The 15,247-nt window shown below is 43.4% G+C and overlaps 1 protein-coding gene across 1 annotated transcript in view; it reads right to left on the reverse strand.

The window, feature by feature from the left end:
* Positions 1-15,247, reverse strand: part of MSRA (methionine sulfoxide reductase A) — a 229,614-nt gene that overhangs the window by 109,626 nt on the left and 104,741 nt on the right. Inside the window, exon 3 of the mRNA XM_041480984.1 lies at positions 14,586-14,705. Coding sequence (XP_041336918.1) covers positions 14,586-14,705 — 120 coding nt within the window. The remainder of the gene's footprint in view (positions 1-14,585; positions 14,706-15,247) is intronic.

Below are 15,247 nucleotides of genomic sequence, written 5' to 3' on the forward strand. Positions count from 1 at the left end.
TGGGAATTCCATTCCAGGCCCTCACCACCCTCACAGCCAGGAATTCCTTCCCAATATCCCATCTATCCCTGCCCTCTGGCAGTGGGAAGCTGTTCCCTGTGTCCTGTCCCTCCATCCCTTGTCCCAAGTCTCTCTCCAGCTCTCCTGGAGCCCCTTTAGGCCCTGGAAGGGGCTCTGAGGTCTCCCTGGATCCTTCTCTTCTCCAGGTGAGCACCCCCAGCTCTCCCAGCCTGGCTCAGAGCTGAGGGGCTCCAGCCCTTGGAGCAGCTCCATGGCCTCCTCTGATTTCATTCCAGCAGCTCCACATTTTCTTTTTTCAGCAGAAATAGACAGCCCAGCAAATGACAACAGCCACATCCCACAAAGTGGAAGGCTCAAACAGGACATTTGGAGAACCTCTATCACCAGGAGGACAATCCTGCAGTGCATCCCTTCTGTAACCACCACCCTGGAGCTGTTCCTGAATTGACTTGATGGCCTGAAGAGTGTTGGAGATAGTCCTGCTTCCCATGAGAACTTGGAGTAAAGACCTCCAACCCCAGTCTCCAGGATCCTACTCCTTGACTCTAATTATGGCCACAAATCACAGCTCATTCTCGTCGTTCTCCATTTTAACTCAGAGATTTATTTTAGGTGCATCAGACCAGTCTGAACTTACCAAGAAACTGGCATCTTAATTATCTTTAGCAGAATTTAGAAGCGACTTTACTTGCAAATACTCTGGGAGCTGTCCCAGGTACTGTGATTAGATCTCTTCATTTGTCAGTTGTTGGAATGGCCACTCCATGGTATTGGATCATCCTGTAAATGCCTCTCTCCCTACACAAACAGTGTCCAAGGCCAGGCTGGACAGGGCTTGGAGCAGTCTGGGATAGTGGGAGGCATCCCTGCCCATGGCAGGAGGTGGAATGGGATGAGCTTTAAAGTCCATTGTGGTATTCTGGGATTCTGTCATTCTATTCAACTTTTTTTTTTTTTGTTTTTATTTTACTTTTTATATTTTTATAATTTTTTAAATATTTTTATTATGATTCCACATATAAATCTGCATGGATGTAATTCCTGAGTTGGGAAATAAGGCAGGACAAACATGAACCCTCCCCGCAAATGGGGTGTAAGTGTGTGAGGGATGGCCCCCCTGTATTATGGGTCATACAAGAGCTCTCACACGCTCCTTCAGCACCTGGAATGGCCCTAGGATCAGAAATGGATGTGTGCAAATAGTCATAACAAATTACCCTCTCTTATATTTTATCTCCTCCTAAGCCTTCCAGAAGTCCCAACTCCACTATGGCCTGGCCCAGCTGTTATCAGTCACATGAGAGACTCTCCTTTACAAATCTTCAGAGTTAAAGATGGGATTAAAAATAAAAATAATACAAAAGAAACCCCACCAACTTGCATTTAGCAAGCTTATAATAAAAATTAAAAGATACTAATAAATACTGTGCTTATAAGCTGGTCTAAATCTATCCAAAATGCCCCGCAGTGAAGTCTTACATCAGTTATTATTGAAACATTAAATGCTTTTCTTCCAGGCTTCCAGCAATCAATTTAACTTTCAGTCATCTTGTCCCCATATGTGCTGCTCCTGTTGATGAAATGGCTATTAATAAAGGAATAGATGGCTATGAATCAAAGCAAGCTCTACTTAATCACATTAATCCAGAGTATGTTAAAGGCTTCAATTTTCTAAATAATTTTGGGCTTAATGCCTCTGAGATGGGCAGACTGCTCTATTGATGCAGCATCTGGTCCAATTTAAGCTGCATTGTGAAGGAGGAATTGTTAGGCCCTTGCAAAATTAAGGAAGACTGACAGTTTTAGGGATGCAACCAAAACTGCTACGGCTGAGACAAAAGATCCTGCAAGATATTGAAAAAGGGCCCGCGACAATTAAAAGGCAGCCCCTGCTCTGCAAATGCAGCTCCAGTGCTCAGTGAATTGTGTATGATTAACTTACTCCTCCTGATGGGATGAGCACTCCACACACTTCACCAGCGCCGTATTTTCCAGTCATTGAACATCCAACAGCTGCTGCTGTGAAATATGTTCACTTACCCATTACATTGGGATACCAATTAGGGAGGAATTATTTCAAAGGGAATGGCACCACCACCAACACTATCCTTGCAAAAGCAGAAATTTCTGGCTTTGGGATTTTTTTTCCCCCTCGCCGAGTGTATTTTTTTATTATTATTATTATTTTGGTTCTGTAAATGGAGGAATTTTGCAATGAAATTAGACTTGCCTTGGCCTGTAGCACTGAAATTCTGCTGCATTCAACTCAGATTTAAAAAAAAAATATTTTAACTACTTCTAGGGGGAATAAAAACCTTCATTGGAGAATTGGTTTAAAATGTTTTCAGAATATTTCTGTAGGACAATGAGTTTTAAAACCCAGTCTTCATAGAAAGTTGTCAGTGAAGGAGGCAACATGGTACAGTCCATCTACATTTTAATATTAAAACTGACATTACCTTTGCTATTACATTTTTATTATATTTAATATTAAAATTACAAAAGCTTCAGGAGCAGATATTTTGTCAGTAACTTGATTAGAAATTAAAAGTAAATCCAATGAACTTAGTGAATATTCACTCCATATGTGAGGAATGAATGAAGCCAGAAAGTCACATCCTGCAGAGCTGTAAAGATCTGTCTGAAACCTTTAATTTCAATTAAAATACTGTTTGAGTTAAATATGCAGAGCAGTTTGGGGGGGCAGAGATTGAATGTAGTTTGTAATATTAAATATTGCAAAATGTGGACAATTATAAGGTGCCCAAAAAAAGATTTTATATTACACACTGGAGCATCTACTTCATCTTACAGGACCTGAGAGGAAACAGAACTTTAAAACAGAGATTAAAATTAAGCAAAATATTTGGATCTATCGTTCCTTTTCAGCTGAATAAAATAATTTAGATGTATAAACACCAAAATGTATCAGCTAAAATTCTTTATGACTCCAGCAGATAAAGAACAACTTCTGAGTTCACCTTGCTGCCTGTGCTTTCCTCCAACACTCAGTCCTGGAAAAATCCATATATCCATGGATTTCAAAGCCCCTCAGAAGATAAGATAAACTATCTCCCTTTTTCATGAGTGAGGACAATGGCAGGAAGAGCTGAAGGTCACCCAAGTCAGCCTTGGAGCCAGGAATGAAGGGGAAGGAGCTGAATCTGTAACAGCCCAGCTGCCCCTGCTCCTCCTCCCATCCTGCTCCGAAGGGCTGCCAGGCAAATTCCAGCAGGGAACCGCTGCTGAGGAACACGAGAGAGGCAGGAGCAGCAAAGAGGAGGAAAAGAGATCCCAGCACATCCCCTGAGACACCTGTGCTGCCCTCGGAATGGAATGGGAATGGCTTTGGCTGGAGCCAGGGAGAAGCTCCATTGCCAGGAAGGGTTTCAAAGGGGTTTTATGACCAGCAGGGGAGAGGAGGATTCTGCCCCTCTGCCCTGCTCAGGTGAGACCCCACCTGCAGAGCTGCCTCCAGGCCTGGACCAACAGCAGGAGGATGTGGAGATGCTGGAGAGAGTCCAGAGGAATCCACAAAGGTGCTCCAAGGGCTGGAGCCAGGCTGGGAGAGCTGGGGGTGCTCACCTGGAGAAGAAAAGGATCCAGGGAGACCTCAGAGCCCCTTGCAGAGCCTAAAGGGGCTCCAGGAGAGCTGGAGAGGGACCTGGGACAGGGGATGGAGGTACAGGACACAGGGAATGGCTTCCCACTGCCAGAGGGCAGGGATGGGATATTGGGATATTGGGAAGGAATTCCTGGCTGTGAGGGTGGTGAGGGCCTGGAATGGAATTCCCAGAGAAGCTGTGGCTGCCCCTGGATCCCTGGAAGTGTCCAAGGTCAGGCTGGACGGGGCTTGGATCAGCCTGGGCTAGTGGAAGGTGTCCCTGCCCATGACAGGGGGTGGGACTGGATGAGATTTAAGGTCACTTCCCATCCAAACCATTCTGGGATCCCAAGGAGGTTGTGTTGTTGGTGTGACAAGCACAGGGGCAGTTCAGGGATTCCTGGAAGAGGTGAGAAAAGAGGGAATTATTTTCTGAGAACTCTTTGAAAATGTGTGAAAAGTTGTATCTTCTCTTTATGGAATACACTGGGAGCGGGAGCTGTAATGGATAAGTTGTTCCTCAGACTCTGGGCCATTCTTGTGATGAAGAGCTGTTAAATAGACCTGAGTACAAATAAATAACCACTTGTCGTGCCGCTGATTTATAAAGAACTCATTTCTAGGTGTAATTCTATGGCAACAGCTTTTGTAAGGCACTCTTTGACACTGCAGCAGAGCTCCTGTTTAACAATTCAAATGCAGAAAAGATGGGAATAAAGGAGGCAAAAAGCAACTCAGTGAGATCTCTGCTCACAGCTCAATTGTTTTGATGAATTCTGCCCTCACACGTTATATGAACATCTCGCGTGCAGACAAATCCTGTTTCATGGGAACAATGGGTGTGCATGGAGAAAAGTCTATTATCATATGGAAAATAAAGGAATTAGAGGAGAATCAGAGGTGATAAATAGATGAATATGCAGGGAGACACTTGGCTTTCCACTCAGTTGGTCTGCAGGATTTGCCTTCCATGTCTGCTGTGGCACTGATTATTCCTGCACTTCGGTGGATCAAAAGTGCCTGGCAGAAAAGCAGGAGCAACAAATGCAGTTCTGCTGCAAAGCTGAGCCATTTTTAATTCATTATTTTATTTTCCAGAGCTGCCTGAAATAGTCATCCCTCAAGCAGGCCATAGAAATGATTCTCTTTATTATGCAAAGTTCCATAAATCTCAACTGCTGTATAAGAAAGATACAGCTAATCTTTGGAGACTTTGGGTTGGAGTCTAAATTTTTTGGGAAAGACCAGGAAAAGTATTTTGCTCTTCCTAGTTAATTAGATCTGGAACTGTGGGAGCTGGTAGCAAAATATTGCCGAATTTTGGTGTGACAGCTCTTGGTTCAAACACCTGCCCAGGGCATTTGGAATCTGGATCCCAAAGGACTCTCAAAATAAGAGACAATTCTGTTGAAAGTCTCCTAACTCCAAGTTTTGGGAAAATGTTCAGGAAGCACATTCCTCACATGTCCTGGTAAAGCCAGGCCACTGCTGAGACAAGAGTGAGAAATTATAAAATTATAAAATCATCAGGGTGGGAAAAGCCCCTCTGAGATCATCAAGTCCAAGTGTTCCCCAGCACTGCTAAGGCCACCACTCATCCATGTCCCCAAGTGCCACATCCACACAGCCTTTAAATCCCTGCAGGAATGGGGACTCCACCACTGCCCTTGGCAGCCCCTTCCAATGTTTGACCACCACCCTTTTCATGAAAATTTTTCCTAATTATCATCCTGAAACTTCCCTGGCACAACTTGAGGCCATTCCCTCTCATCCTGTCCCTGTGCCCTGGAAGCACAGCCCGACCCCCCCGGCTGTCCCCTCCTGTCAGGGAGTTGTGCAGAGCCACAAGGTCCCCCCTGAGCCTCCTTTTCTCCAGGCTGAGCCCCTTTCCCAGCTCCCTCAGCCCCTCCTGGTGCTCCAGCCCCTTCTCCAGCTCCATTCACTTCCCTGGACACCAGGAGTCATGTGGGAATCTTGTTTTCTTCAACTGCCTGGGGCAATCTGGGCAGGGAGAAGAAGAAGAGACAGAAAGGAAAGGTCCTGGAATTCATTCCCAGAGTTAACATCTGGGCTGATGCACCTGGCAGCAGCTTCATGCCAGGTACACTATGGGAAGCCAAATCTCTGCTTTTCCCTGTGCAAGAATCTCATCTTGTTTGCTTCTATTTCCACATTTTGGATTATTTGGATTATTTGGATATGGATTCCATTTTCCCCTTTGATTACGCGTTGCTGCACATTCAGGAGGAGGAAGAAGGTCCTCTCTCCACCCAAAATCTGACCTACTTAATGCAAACTGGATCCTACTTTCCTTTTGCTTCCCAGCCTAAATTCAGCTCAGACTAAAGACACCAGATCCCAGCCTACACTTTTCCATTTAATTTTAGCTTCACCTAAAGACTTCTGACCAGCCCACAAAGGCAGCTGGGACATGAGGGGAGAGCTCATTACACATTGCTCCTGTCTTTGAACACCTCTGAACACCTGCAGAAGTGTTGAACTGGCCCTGAACACAGAGCAACGAGGCAGGAGAGAAAATGAAACCATTTGTTAAAACAAAATAAATGAAGCGGTGAAAAATAATGGTCCCATCTGCACCTACCACTGGTTCAGGGTCAGCTCTGCTGGAGCCAAAAATTTCAAAGGAGAAGGATGGAATAGAATCCTGACCACCTCCCCCACCATCACCAGCCCATTCAGATAATAATAATAATAGCCAAAATGTCAATATTTAGCACTCTTGCAATGCTTTGCAGCTTCAAAACATTGTGGAAACAGGGCAGGATCAGTGAGAGTGGAACTTCTTTCTCCAAGGTAGCCACATTTTTATCTTATCATCCTATTAACAGGCCAAGAGAAATTTCTTCCTGATGTAACACCATTACCATCAGCAGAATTATATCTAGGATCAGTTTGACCCAATTTACTACTTTTTTAGCAGATGATAAGTGTGCTATAATGGTGTTCCATTTGACTTGGAACAAAGAATTTTCACAGCATTCAGCAGCGGGAATGACATGATTTGCCCTGTGTCCTTTCCAAATAAAAATCTAAGCCATTATAACACACACACACAAAAAAAAAACAAAAAAAAAAAAAAAAAAAAAAAAAAAAAAAAAAAAAAAAAAAGTAAGTGACGAAAAAAAGGAAAAAAACAAGCAAACAATGTGTAATTATGACAGCCAATGATAATTCAAACTTTCAGTTTAGCCCATGGTACCTGTCACCTCTCAGGATGAATAAAGCAAATTTGTGGCCAGGATAAATCAGGATCTCCTTAATCCCAGGTCACGGATCACCTTTTTGCTTTCTACAACATGCTGACAGGAGGGTGCAGGGAGGTGGTGTCAGACTCTTCTGATGAGACAAAACAGCCTCAAGCTGCCTCAGGGAGGTTTGGGCTGGATATTAGGAAAAATTTCTTTATGGAAAGGGTTATCACACACTGGCTCAGGCTGCCAAGGGCAGGGGTGGAGTGACCATCCCTGGAGTGTCCAAATAACGTATGGATGTGGCTCTTGGGGACATGGTTTGGTGGTGGTGCTGCTTGATGGTTGGACTCTATGATAATCTGATTTTTTTCCAAATTTTCCAGCTTTTCCAACTTTACTGATTCCAGGAATGGAGCCCACAAAGTACCAGGAACAGGAATGCAGCTCTATTTTTCATGGCTCACAAGATCCCTGAGAGGAAGGACCAACCCCATCCATATCATGCTCCAGTGAAACCCCAGTAACAGCCTGGGAACCCAAGGACAGCAGAATTAAAGCTGTTTTCCATTTCCTTCCTCTCTACTCCAACCCAGGCAGTGACATTTCTCTACACACTGAGATCATGGCTTTTCATATTAATTTTAATTCTCCTAAGCCTTGATATCTCCAACTGTCTGCACAATCTGCTGTCTTTTCTCTCAGTCTAACACAACACTTTGGGAGTAAAGGACCTTCTTTTTTTCCTCTGCTTTCCCCACCAAGGTCCCAGTCCACGCCAAGTCCAGCATTCAGAACATTAAACCCACTTTTTTAGCATTTTTGTTCTGCTGCTGCACTCTCTTTGCAGAAAGCAAAGCTTTCCTAGATTTTATGGAAATGTGACATTAGGAGAGAATCACTCGAAGGCATTTCAGCTACAATTAACATTCTTCACTCCTCAGAAAGAAAATAAAAACAGCCTCTAATTGAATCACTTGACTGAGTAAACACTGGATTAAACTGAGAGGGGAAGAAGTCGACAAAAAACTGCAGTTGGACAAATGTTGGGATTTGGGTTTGTTTTCCCAGGAACATTTGATGTGTGTGGATACACTGCGGGCACGTGTGGGAACACAGACACTGCCACTGCCACGAAGCTTTTCAGGGCTCAGTAACAGGCACAGAAATGTCTCCAGGCAGAGAAACCTCATGATTCCTTCTTGATTCTTCCCAGGCAGGGCATTCCTAGGATCCATGGATTTAAAAGGGGTGGTTGGGAATGTCAGTACAGACAACACACATCAGAAGGGTTGGAAACAAGAGCAGGGCAGGGCAAAGACTGCACTGAGCTTCTCAGAGCAAAATATTCCTTGCTAAGCACAAGCCTAGGAGGAGTCCTGGCTATGTAGAACCATGGAATTAGAATGGTTTGGGTTGGAAGGCACCTTAAAAGTCCCACCCCCTGCTATGGCTAGGGACACCTTTCCCCATCCCAGGTTGCTCCAAGCCCTGTCCAGCCTGGCCTTGGACACTGCCAAGGATCCAGGGGCAGCCACAGCTTCTCTGGGAATTCCATCCCAGCTGCTCAGCACTCTCACAGGGAAGAATTTCTTCCCAGTATCCCATCTAAACCTACTCTGCCACTGGAAACCCATTCCCCCTTGTCCTGCTCCTCCAGGCTCTTGTAAAAAATTCCCTCTCCATCTTCCTTGTAGGCTCCTTTCAGGTACTTCTGTGGATTCCTTTTGCTTTTAACGAAGAAGCTGCTTTGGAAGACAAACAGGACAATCCTTTAGCTGATTTTTAAGAGCTCCAAGAGGGCTCTATCCAAGGCAGGCAGCTTCTCCTCCTTTGGAAGGACAAATTTAAGGTCAGCCTGGAGATGTGGACAAAGTGACCAGCCTGAGGTGACCTCATCCACATAAAAATCAGGTTTGCTCTGAGTGCTGCAGGAACTTAAGGTCCCTCCCTAATTCCAGTTTGGTAGACTGAGTAAGTGGCTTTGTAGCTTATTTTTTTACTTTACAAGTGTCTCCAGAGCAAAAACAAGAAGTACTTCAGTACAAGGAGTACAACGAGTGCAAGAAATACAAGAAATACAAAAAGTAAGGGACACCAGTGGCTGCCATAACAACAATGAGCTTGTTGATAAATCATTTTCACCAACGCACCAAACTGTTCTAGTGCTGGTGGCCACAGTTCACATCACAATTTTAATCCTGAGTAGATGAATAACAGCAACTATTTGAACTATCAGGTAAGAAAAAACATGTCCTGACAGCAGCCTTGTGCATAACTGATATTTTCAGACCTCCTGTGGCAGACCTGTCTGTTTTTTCCCCCATTATCTTGTTTTTCATCACTTCCCAGCTCACCTATTTCTCTGAGCCCTACTGATGGTACAAAGGTACAGCACATCACTATTGAATACTCATAAATAAGGGAAGACTATCAGTAAAGGAAATTTTTACTTCTTCCTCAGAATAATTACGTAATTTCCAGATATGTTGATTTGTAGCTGCCAAGAATTAACCTTTAGCAAAATATCCTTTAACAAGTTCCCTTTGAAACTTCCTGCACGGGTTCAGCACTGGAGTTAATGAACCCCCAATTTCCCCTCCTGTTTGTGAAAGCCAGGAATAAAATCGTAATAAAGAGGTGGATAAACAAATTAATACGGAAAAGGTCATCAGTGATGATTAAAGACTAAATCATTAATACCTGGAAGCTGGGGGGTAAATGAAGGCAGGACTTGGTCTGGTTTGGGTGGGAAGGGACCCTAAAGTTGACCCAGGTTGATGCTGCTCCCTAGCCCAGGTTGTTCCAAGCCCCATCCAGCCCAAGTCATGCTGATTTCTGCTGCAGTAGATTCTTAGATCAGCTGCACCCTTGGTGTGAATCAGCACAGCAGATACATTCCCAACAGCCCAATATTCTCCCTTCCTTTTATTCCTTTTCTGAGATTCTATACCCAAGGAATTTCCAGAAAAGCAGCTTAAATAAAAAGGGGATTTGGTTCCCGAATGAAGGGCAAAATAAGCCTTTGAGTGACCCAGTTATCCCATCAATGGCCATGGTATTCTGTTAAAGATCCTGGGGTCAGGAGAAGAGTGATCCACCTTCCTTCCTGCCCCTGTGGTAGGAGCAGCCAGGTCCCAGACAGGAAGACATAATTTTTGGGAAGGGTTTTGAAGTCAATGAGCAAAAACCAGCAGGAGCCTCAGCTGTACCTCAATTATCTTTTGTCAGAAGCATTTTGGGTGCCTTGTGGGTTATCCCTGGGGCTCTGCAGGCAAAGATCTCTGCTGCAGTGTTAAAAAGAACTAACTCAGTCATACAAATCATTTAAGAGGGGGGTTGCACCCTGTTATTGTGGGGAAGTTGCCCACAGATGGAAATGGTGGAATTTCTATCATTCTGGGTGCTCAAATAAAAATTGGATGAGTCTTTCCCATTGCTTACACCCAGGGCTTCCAACCTGAAAGATACAAAGGGATGGATTCTACCTTGCAATAGGTTTTGATGTTTCATCCAGAAGTTTGCAGGTGCCATCCTAGAGCTTCTCTAATCCCAGCTCCACAATTTGCCCTTTTTTAGTGCACCAAAGCTTCTGAAAGGCTTTTGCCTCTTTTGTCTCTCTGCAAAGATTTCACCTACAATGGATGAGCTCAAATCTTAGCCCACAACAAATCCATAACGGAATCCAGGAACACCCCTGAGCTCTGGCTTTCCCCAAAATCCTTCTCCAAATATCCTTTAGATTGTTGCTCCTGCAGTGCATGAGAGCCATGAGGATCCAAAGGTTTTGCCTTTCCTTTAACTGGATGGAGTTCTTGTCTTCCTCGTGGACTAAATTCTCCTCACCTGGAGGAAGCTCAGGTAAAAGTCTGAGTGTCTGCAGAGGTGAGACAGAGCACAACTTCAATATCAAAATTTACTTATTAAAAGCTGAACTACAACAGCTTGAGCACAGCTGAGCAAATAGAAGTTAAACTCCTGTGGTTTGATAATTTCATTATTCATCCAACACCTAGAAGCTGTGCAGGTCACTTGCAGAATTATTCAAAATCTTAATTATCTTATGAGACAAGAGTTAATTTCTAAACTTTTCTATGCCAGCACAGGAAGATGTTCCATAAAACAAGCAAGTCAGAGGGAGTGATGTTTGCACAGAGTAATTGCAATGCTCTCCCAGTTTCAGGAAAAATACATTATCAGACATATCCACACTGACATCACAGCATTTCAGTCCTGTACCTGAAAGGAAGGAAGATTTCACCTGGGAGAATGAGCAGCAGGAGCAGCAAAAGAACAGGAACACAACCACAATAAACAAGAAAAGCAGGAAAAATACCAAGATGTTCCATCATCTGCTTTAATTCCAGAGTCATGGTCTCCCTAGAGCTGCAGCTTCTCCCTGGTTTCATAGACAGTGGTTTGGGCTGGAAGAGATCTTAAAATTCATCACTTTCCACCTCCCCTGTCATGGGAAATATTGCTCCAAGCCCCATCCAACCTGGCCTTGGACACTTCCAGGGATCCAGGGGCAGCCACAGCTTCCCTGGGCACCCTGTGCCCCACCTCAGGCACCACCCTCAGAGGGAAGGATTTATTCCCAATATCTACATCCTGTAATAACCACCAGTTCTGGGAGCACAGTTTGAGCACAGACTAACTGCCTTTGTAGCTTATTTTTTCTTTACAAGGTCTCCACAGCAGGAAAAACCCAAAAAGAACAAAAAGTAGGAAACCGCCCCACCGGCCACAACAACAGCACTGAGCATTTTGATAACAGCATTTTCACAAACACAACGTGTTCTGATACTTAAAAAGAAGCAGCTCCATGCTTCATCTTCTGTTTTCAGGCCCTGTGACACGGGGAACATCTCAGCCCAATCCTGCATGGAGTCTCCTGTGAAAATGAAGCTCCTTTGGGAGCTTCCTGTAGGCTCCAGGTCAGAAGATTTTGTCTTTGACTTGCTCTGTAATGGCTCTTTCAACCTCTGGGGCTCCCACATTTTCATCTTATATATATCTTTAATAAAGCAGGAGACGAGAAAGATGGAAACAACACATCTCAGTGGAGTACAATTCAAATAAAGTTGTTAATAATAAATAATATATTTGGTATTTATGTTGCTGCTACAACCCAAGCCTGTGATTGTGGGCAATGCTGGGATAAATAGATGAAAGGAGCAGAGGACAGCATTGAGGCTATTAGGATTTTAAATTTGCTACGAGGCACAATCAGGTATCTAAATAATAAATATCACTTAGGTTTCTTCAAGCCTGAACCAGACAAGACATTAACCCTGAGAAGTCAAATTCTGAGATGGAAAAGTGACCTCAGCCTTGATTACAGATGGAGCAGAGCTCCCTCAGCAGAGCTGCTGCCATCCCTTGTGGACAAGGAGCTTTCTGTTTTTCAGGCAATGACAAATTTATTTACCATTTCTTTACCATGAAAAATATGTATTTATTCTGCCTTTCATTTTTAAATGACAAATCTGCAGACTCCATTCCTGTATCTTGGATTTTAAGGTGTAATAAAGTTTTCTTGGTTAACTTCTCTGCTGAAAAAAAACATGTCAGTAGTATCAGTTTTGAAAATTTGGAGGTAGAGCTGCAGAGGAGCAGGTAAGTGAAATTCAGTGCATCTGTTGGGTTCTTGTTGCCAAGGTTTTATCGTTACAGCAGCATCTGCCATCACCTTTCCAAATTATTTTTGAAGTGAAATTGCTACATTCATTTTATTTCATGACTTAGCAATTCAATGGAGGACAAATTATAGTTTCTAAGGTCATATCAAGGTTTAGATGCACATCCAGGAGGATCCTAGGACGATAATCTCATGATTGCAGAGACACAACTTGTTCCAACTGTTCTAGTTAACAAAAATTACAGATTTTCTACAAAATCCTGTTCTTCAATTGCTGCAAAAAATACACAAAACAGTAATTCCCACAGTTCATGACATTAACTTTGATTGATGCAGTATTTTGTACTTTGGCTGACCTTTCCTTCCTTTCTCACAGGTGAACCAGGGAGGGGAAAAAAAAGGGAGAGGTGGAGCAATTGGCCAGTCCTATCAAGGCACAGATCAAGGGCATGGTGAACACTGAGATTCTTCACAGTCATTAAAATTCCTATATCCTGTTCTTATAAGGATTTTTTAAAAAAAGACCAGACAAAGGCACAACAGGAATCTATTCTCTTGACAGCAATTTAATAACAAAAGAAAATGTTCTGAGCCACTCTCATTACTGCTTGGAAACTTTAATCTTGAGGACTTAGTTCCTGTCCATGGAAACCTTCAGATCCCTTTTACAAGCTGCAGAAAGGGAAGGGAATATTTGTAGTTTAATTATACATTTAAACACTTTGGAGAACCAGAGCCACTTTGGATGGGTGCTGTAGTGTCCAGCTGAAAGGTTCTCCAAGGAATACAAGGCCATGCCTGAACATCAGGAGAGTCACAAATTCACAGCCCTGCTGCTCTGGAGCCAGGCTGGGAGAGCTGAGGGGTTCATCTAGGGAAGAGAAGGATCCAGGGAGACTCAGAGCCTCTTCCAGTGCCTAAAGGGGCTCCAGGAGAGCTGGACAGGGACTTGGGATGAGGGATGGAGGGACAGGACACAGGGAATGGCTGCACACTGCCAGAGGGTCTCAGATTTCTTGCTGTCGGAATGACCTGAGAGTCCCTTTCTCCCAGCCCGATGGTCAGAGAAAGAGTGGGAATTATTTGGCTCTGGTTCACAAGGTTGTTTATTGTCTATTATCTAAAATATTTTTTCTCAGACCCGCAGATCCATCAAGGGCACAGACTGCCTGCCCTTGGGCTCTTGTCTACATTTTATTCTATGAATTACCTGTACTTTATTTATCATAATTTTCCAATACCTATCGCCTATGTTAGACTGTCTACTTCTATTTTAAACCAATCCAAATGTGCCACCTTCACCAAGAGGATGGAGGCTAGGAAGAAGAAGGAAGAGGAATAGGACAACACCCAGATCCCTTCGTCTTGCCTCCTAATCCTTTCCTTTCCTTTCCTTTCCTTTCCTTTCCTTTCCTTTCCTTTCCTTTCCTTTCCATTTTTATTTCTATTTCCATTCCATTCCATTCCATTCCATTCCGTTCCACCTCAAATCATCCCTTCTCCCACTTTTCACAATTTCCAGCAAGTTTCTGCCTTTTTGGCTGCCTTGCAACACCTTTGCACAGGGCTTCAAATGCCCATTATTTGTTCGTGTCACTTTTCACACCCTTTCCATGAAACCCGTGTGAGAGTTTGTCACTAAGAACAAGCCCCAGTGTCAGCATTTGGCATAAAAATGTTAACAAGAAAATAAACCAAAGGAAAACTTCCAAGGGTGTCCAGGAAAGCCAGGATTTTCTCCACCAGCAGCATTAGTTGGCTGCCAGGGGTTCTGTGGTTCAGATCTCAGAAAGAAACTGCACTGGAGTTTTGAAGTGTAGAGTGAAAGATAAATGCAAGGGTTTGGCCAGGAAATGACAGGATGCTGCACACTGAACTGTGTGAAGAATTAACAGATTATTAATCAGAACAGAATATTTCTTCATACCCTGACTCATTAATTATTAGGAGACAGCAATGGGATGGGCATCCATAGATTTCAGTACATTTTAGGATGTCAAGCCAAGCCCAAATCTCCTTAGCCACTGCAGTCACTCATTTCACTCTTTTTTGTCATTCATAATTCAGGAGTCCACCCCTGATCCTTAAAAACCAAAGAGGAAAGACTCACCTGAGCACACCTCCTTGTAGGTAGGGTTTGGGGTATGTCCTCCTGCATAACCCACTTGAGTGGAATAGACTCCTTTCTGCCTCCAGAACTTCCTCTCGGCTCCCCAGAAACAGCCCATGCCTGAAGAAGGCACAAAATACACATTGAGAGGTCAAAATCTGCCAATACACAATCAGTCATTTGCATATTAATTGATACAGGGCTTCATGGAAGGAACATCTATAGGCAGCACCTGCTGGTCAAGTGTTGTCCAAGTTTATTTATAGGGAAACTATAAAGAGAAATCCATTCTGCATCAGAGCACGACTCAAACTCAGCTTGATTTATGCTTCTGAATATCAATTTATCACAGAGGGCAAACCTTGAAAGGGTTTGAAGGCCCAAACAAGGAGAAATCTCATGCACACACCAAAAAATAGTTTCTTATAAGGCAATTGTGCTGTTTGTGCAGCACCATTTTTACCTGAAATTATTAGGAAGCTGTCAAAACACAATAATTTGTATTAATGGCAAAGAGTTATTTAATTTTCTGCTTTCAGGCAGAGGTGGAAGCAATAATGGATTATATTATATTATATGTTATAAAAAGGGTAAAATGCTTCAGCTTAGCAATTTATGCACAGAGATATTTGATGTTCAGACAAGATTTTTGTAGTCATTCG

The sequence above is a fragment of the Pyrgilauda ruficollis genome, unplaced genomic scaffold (genome assembly GCF_017590135.1).
Source record: "Pyrgilauda ruficollis isolate IOZ18807 unplaced genomic scaffold, ASM1759013v1 scaffold54, whole genome shotgun sequence".
Taxonomy (NCBI): Eukaryota; Metazoa; Chordata; class Aves; order Passeriformes; family Passeridae; genus Pyrgilauda; species Pyrgilauda ruficollis.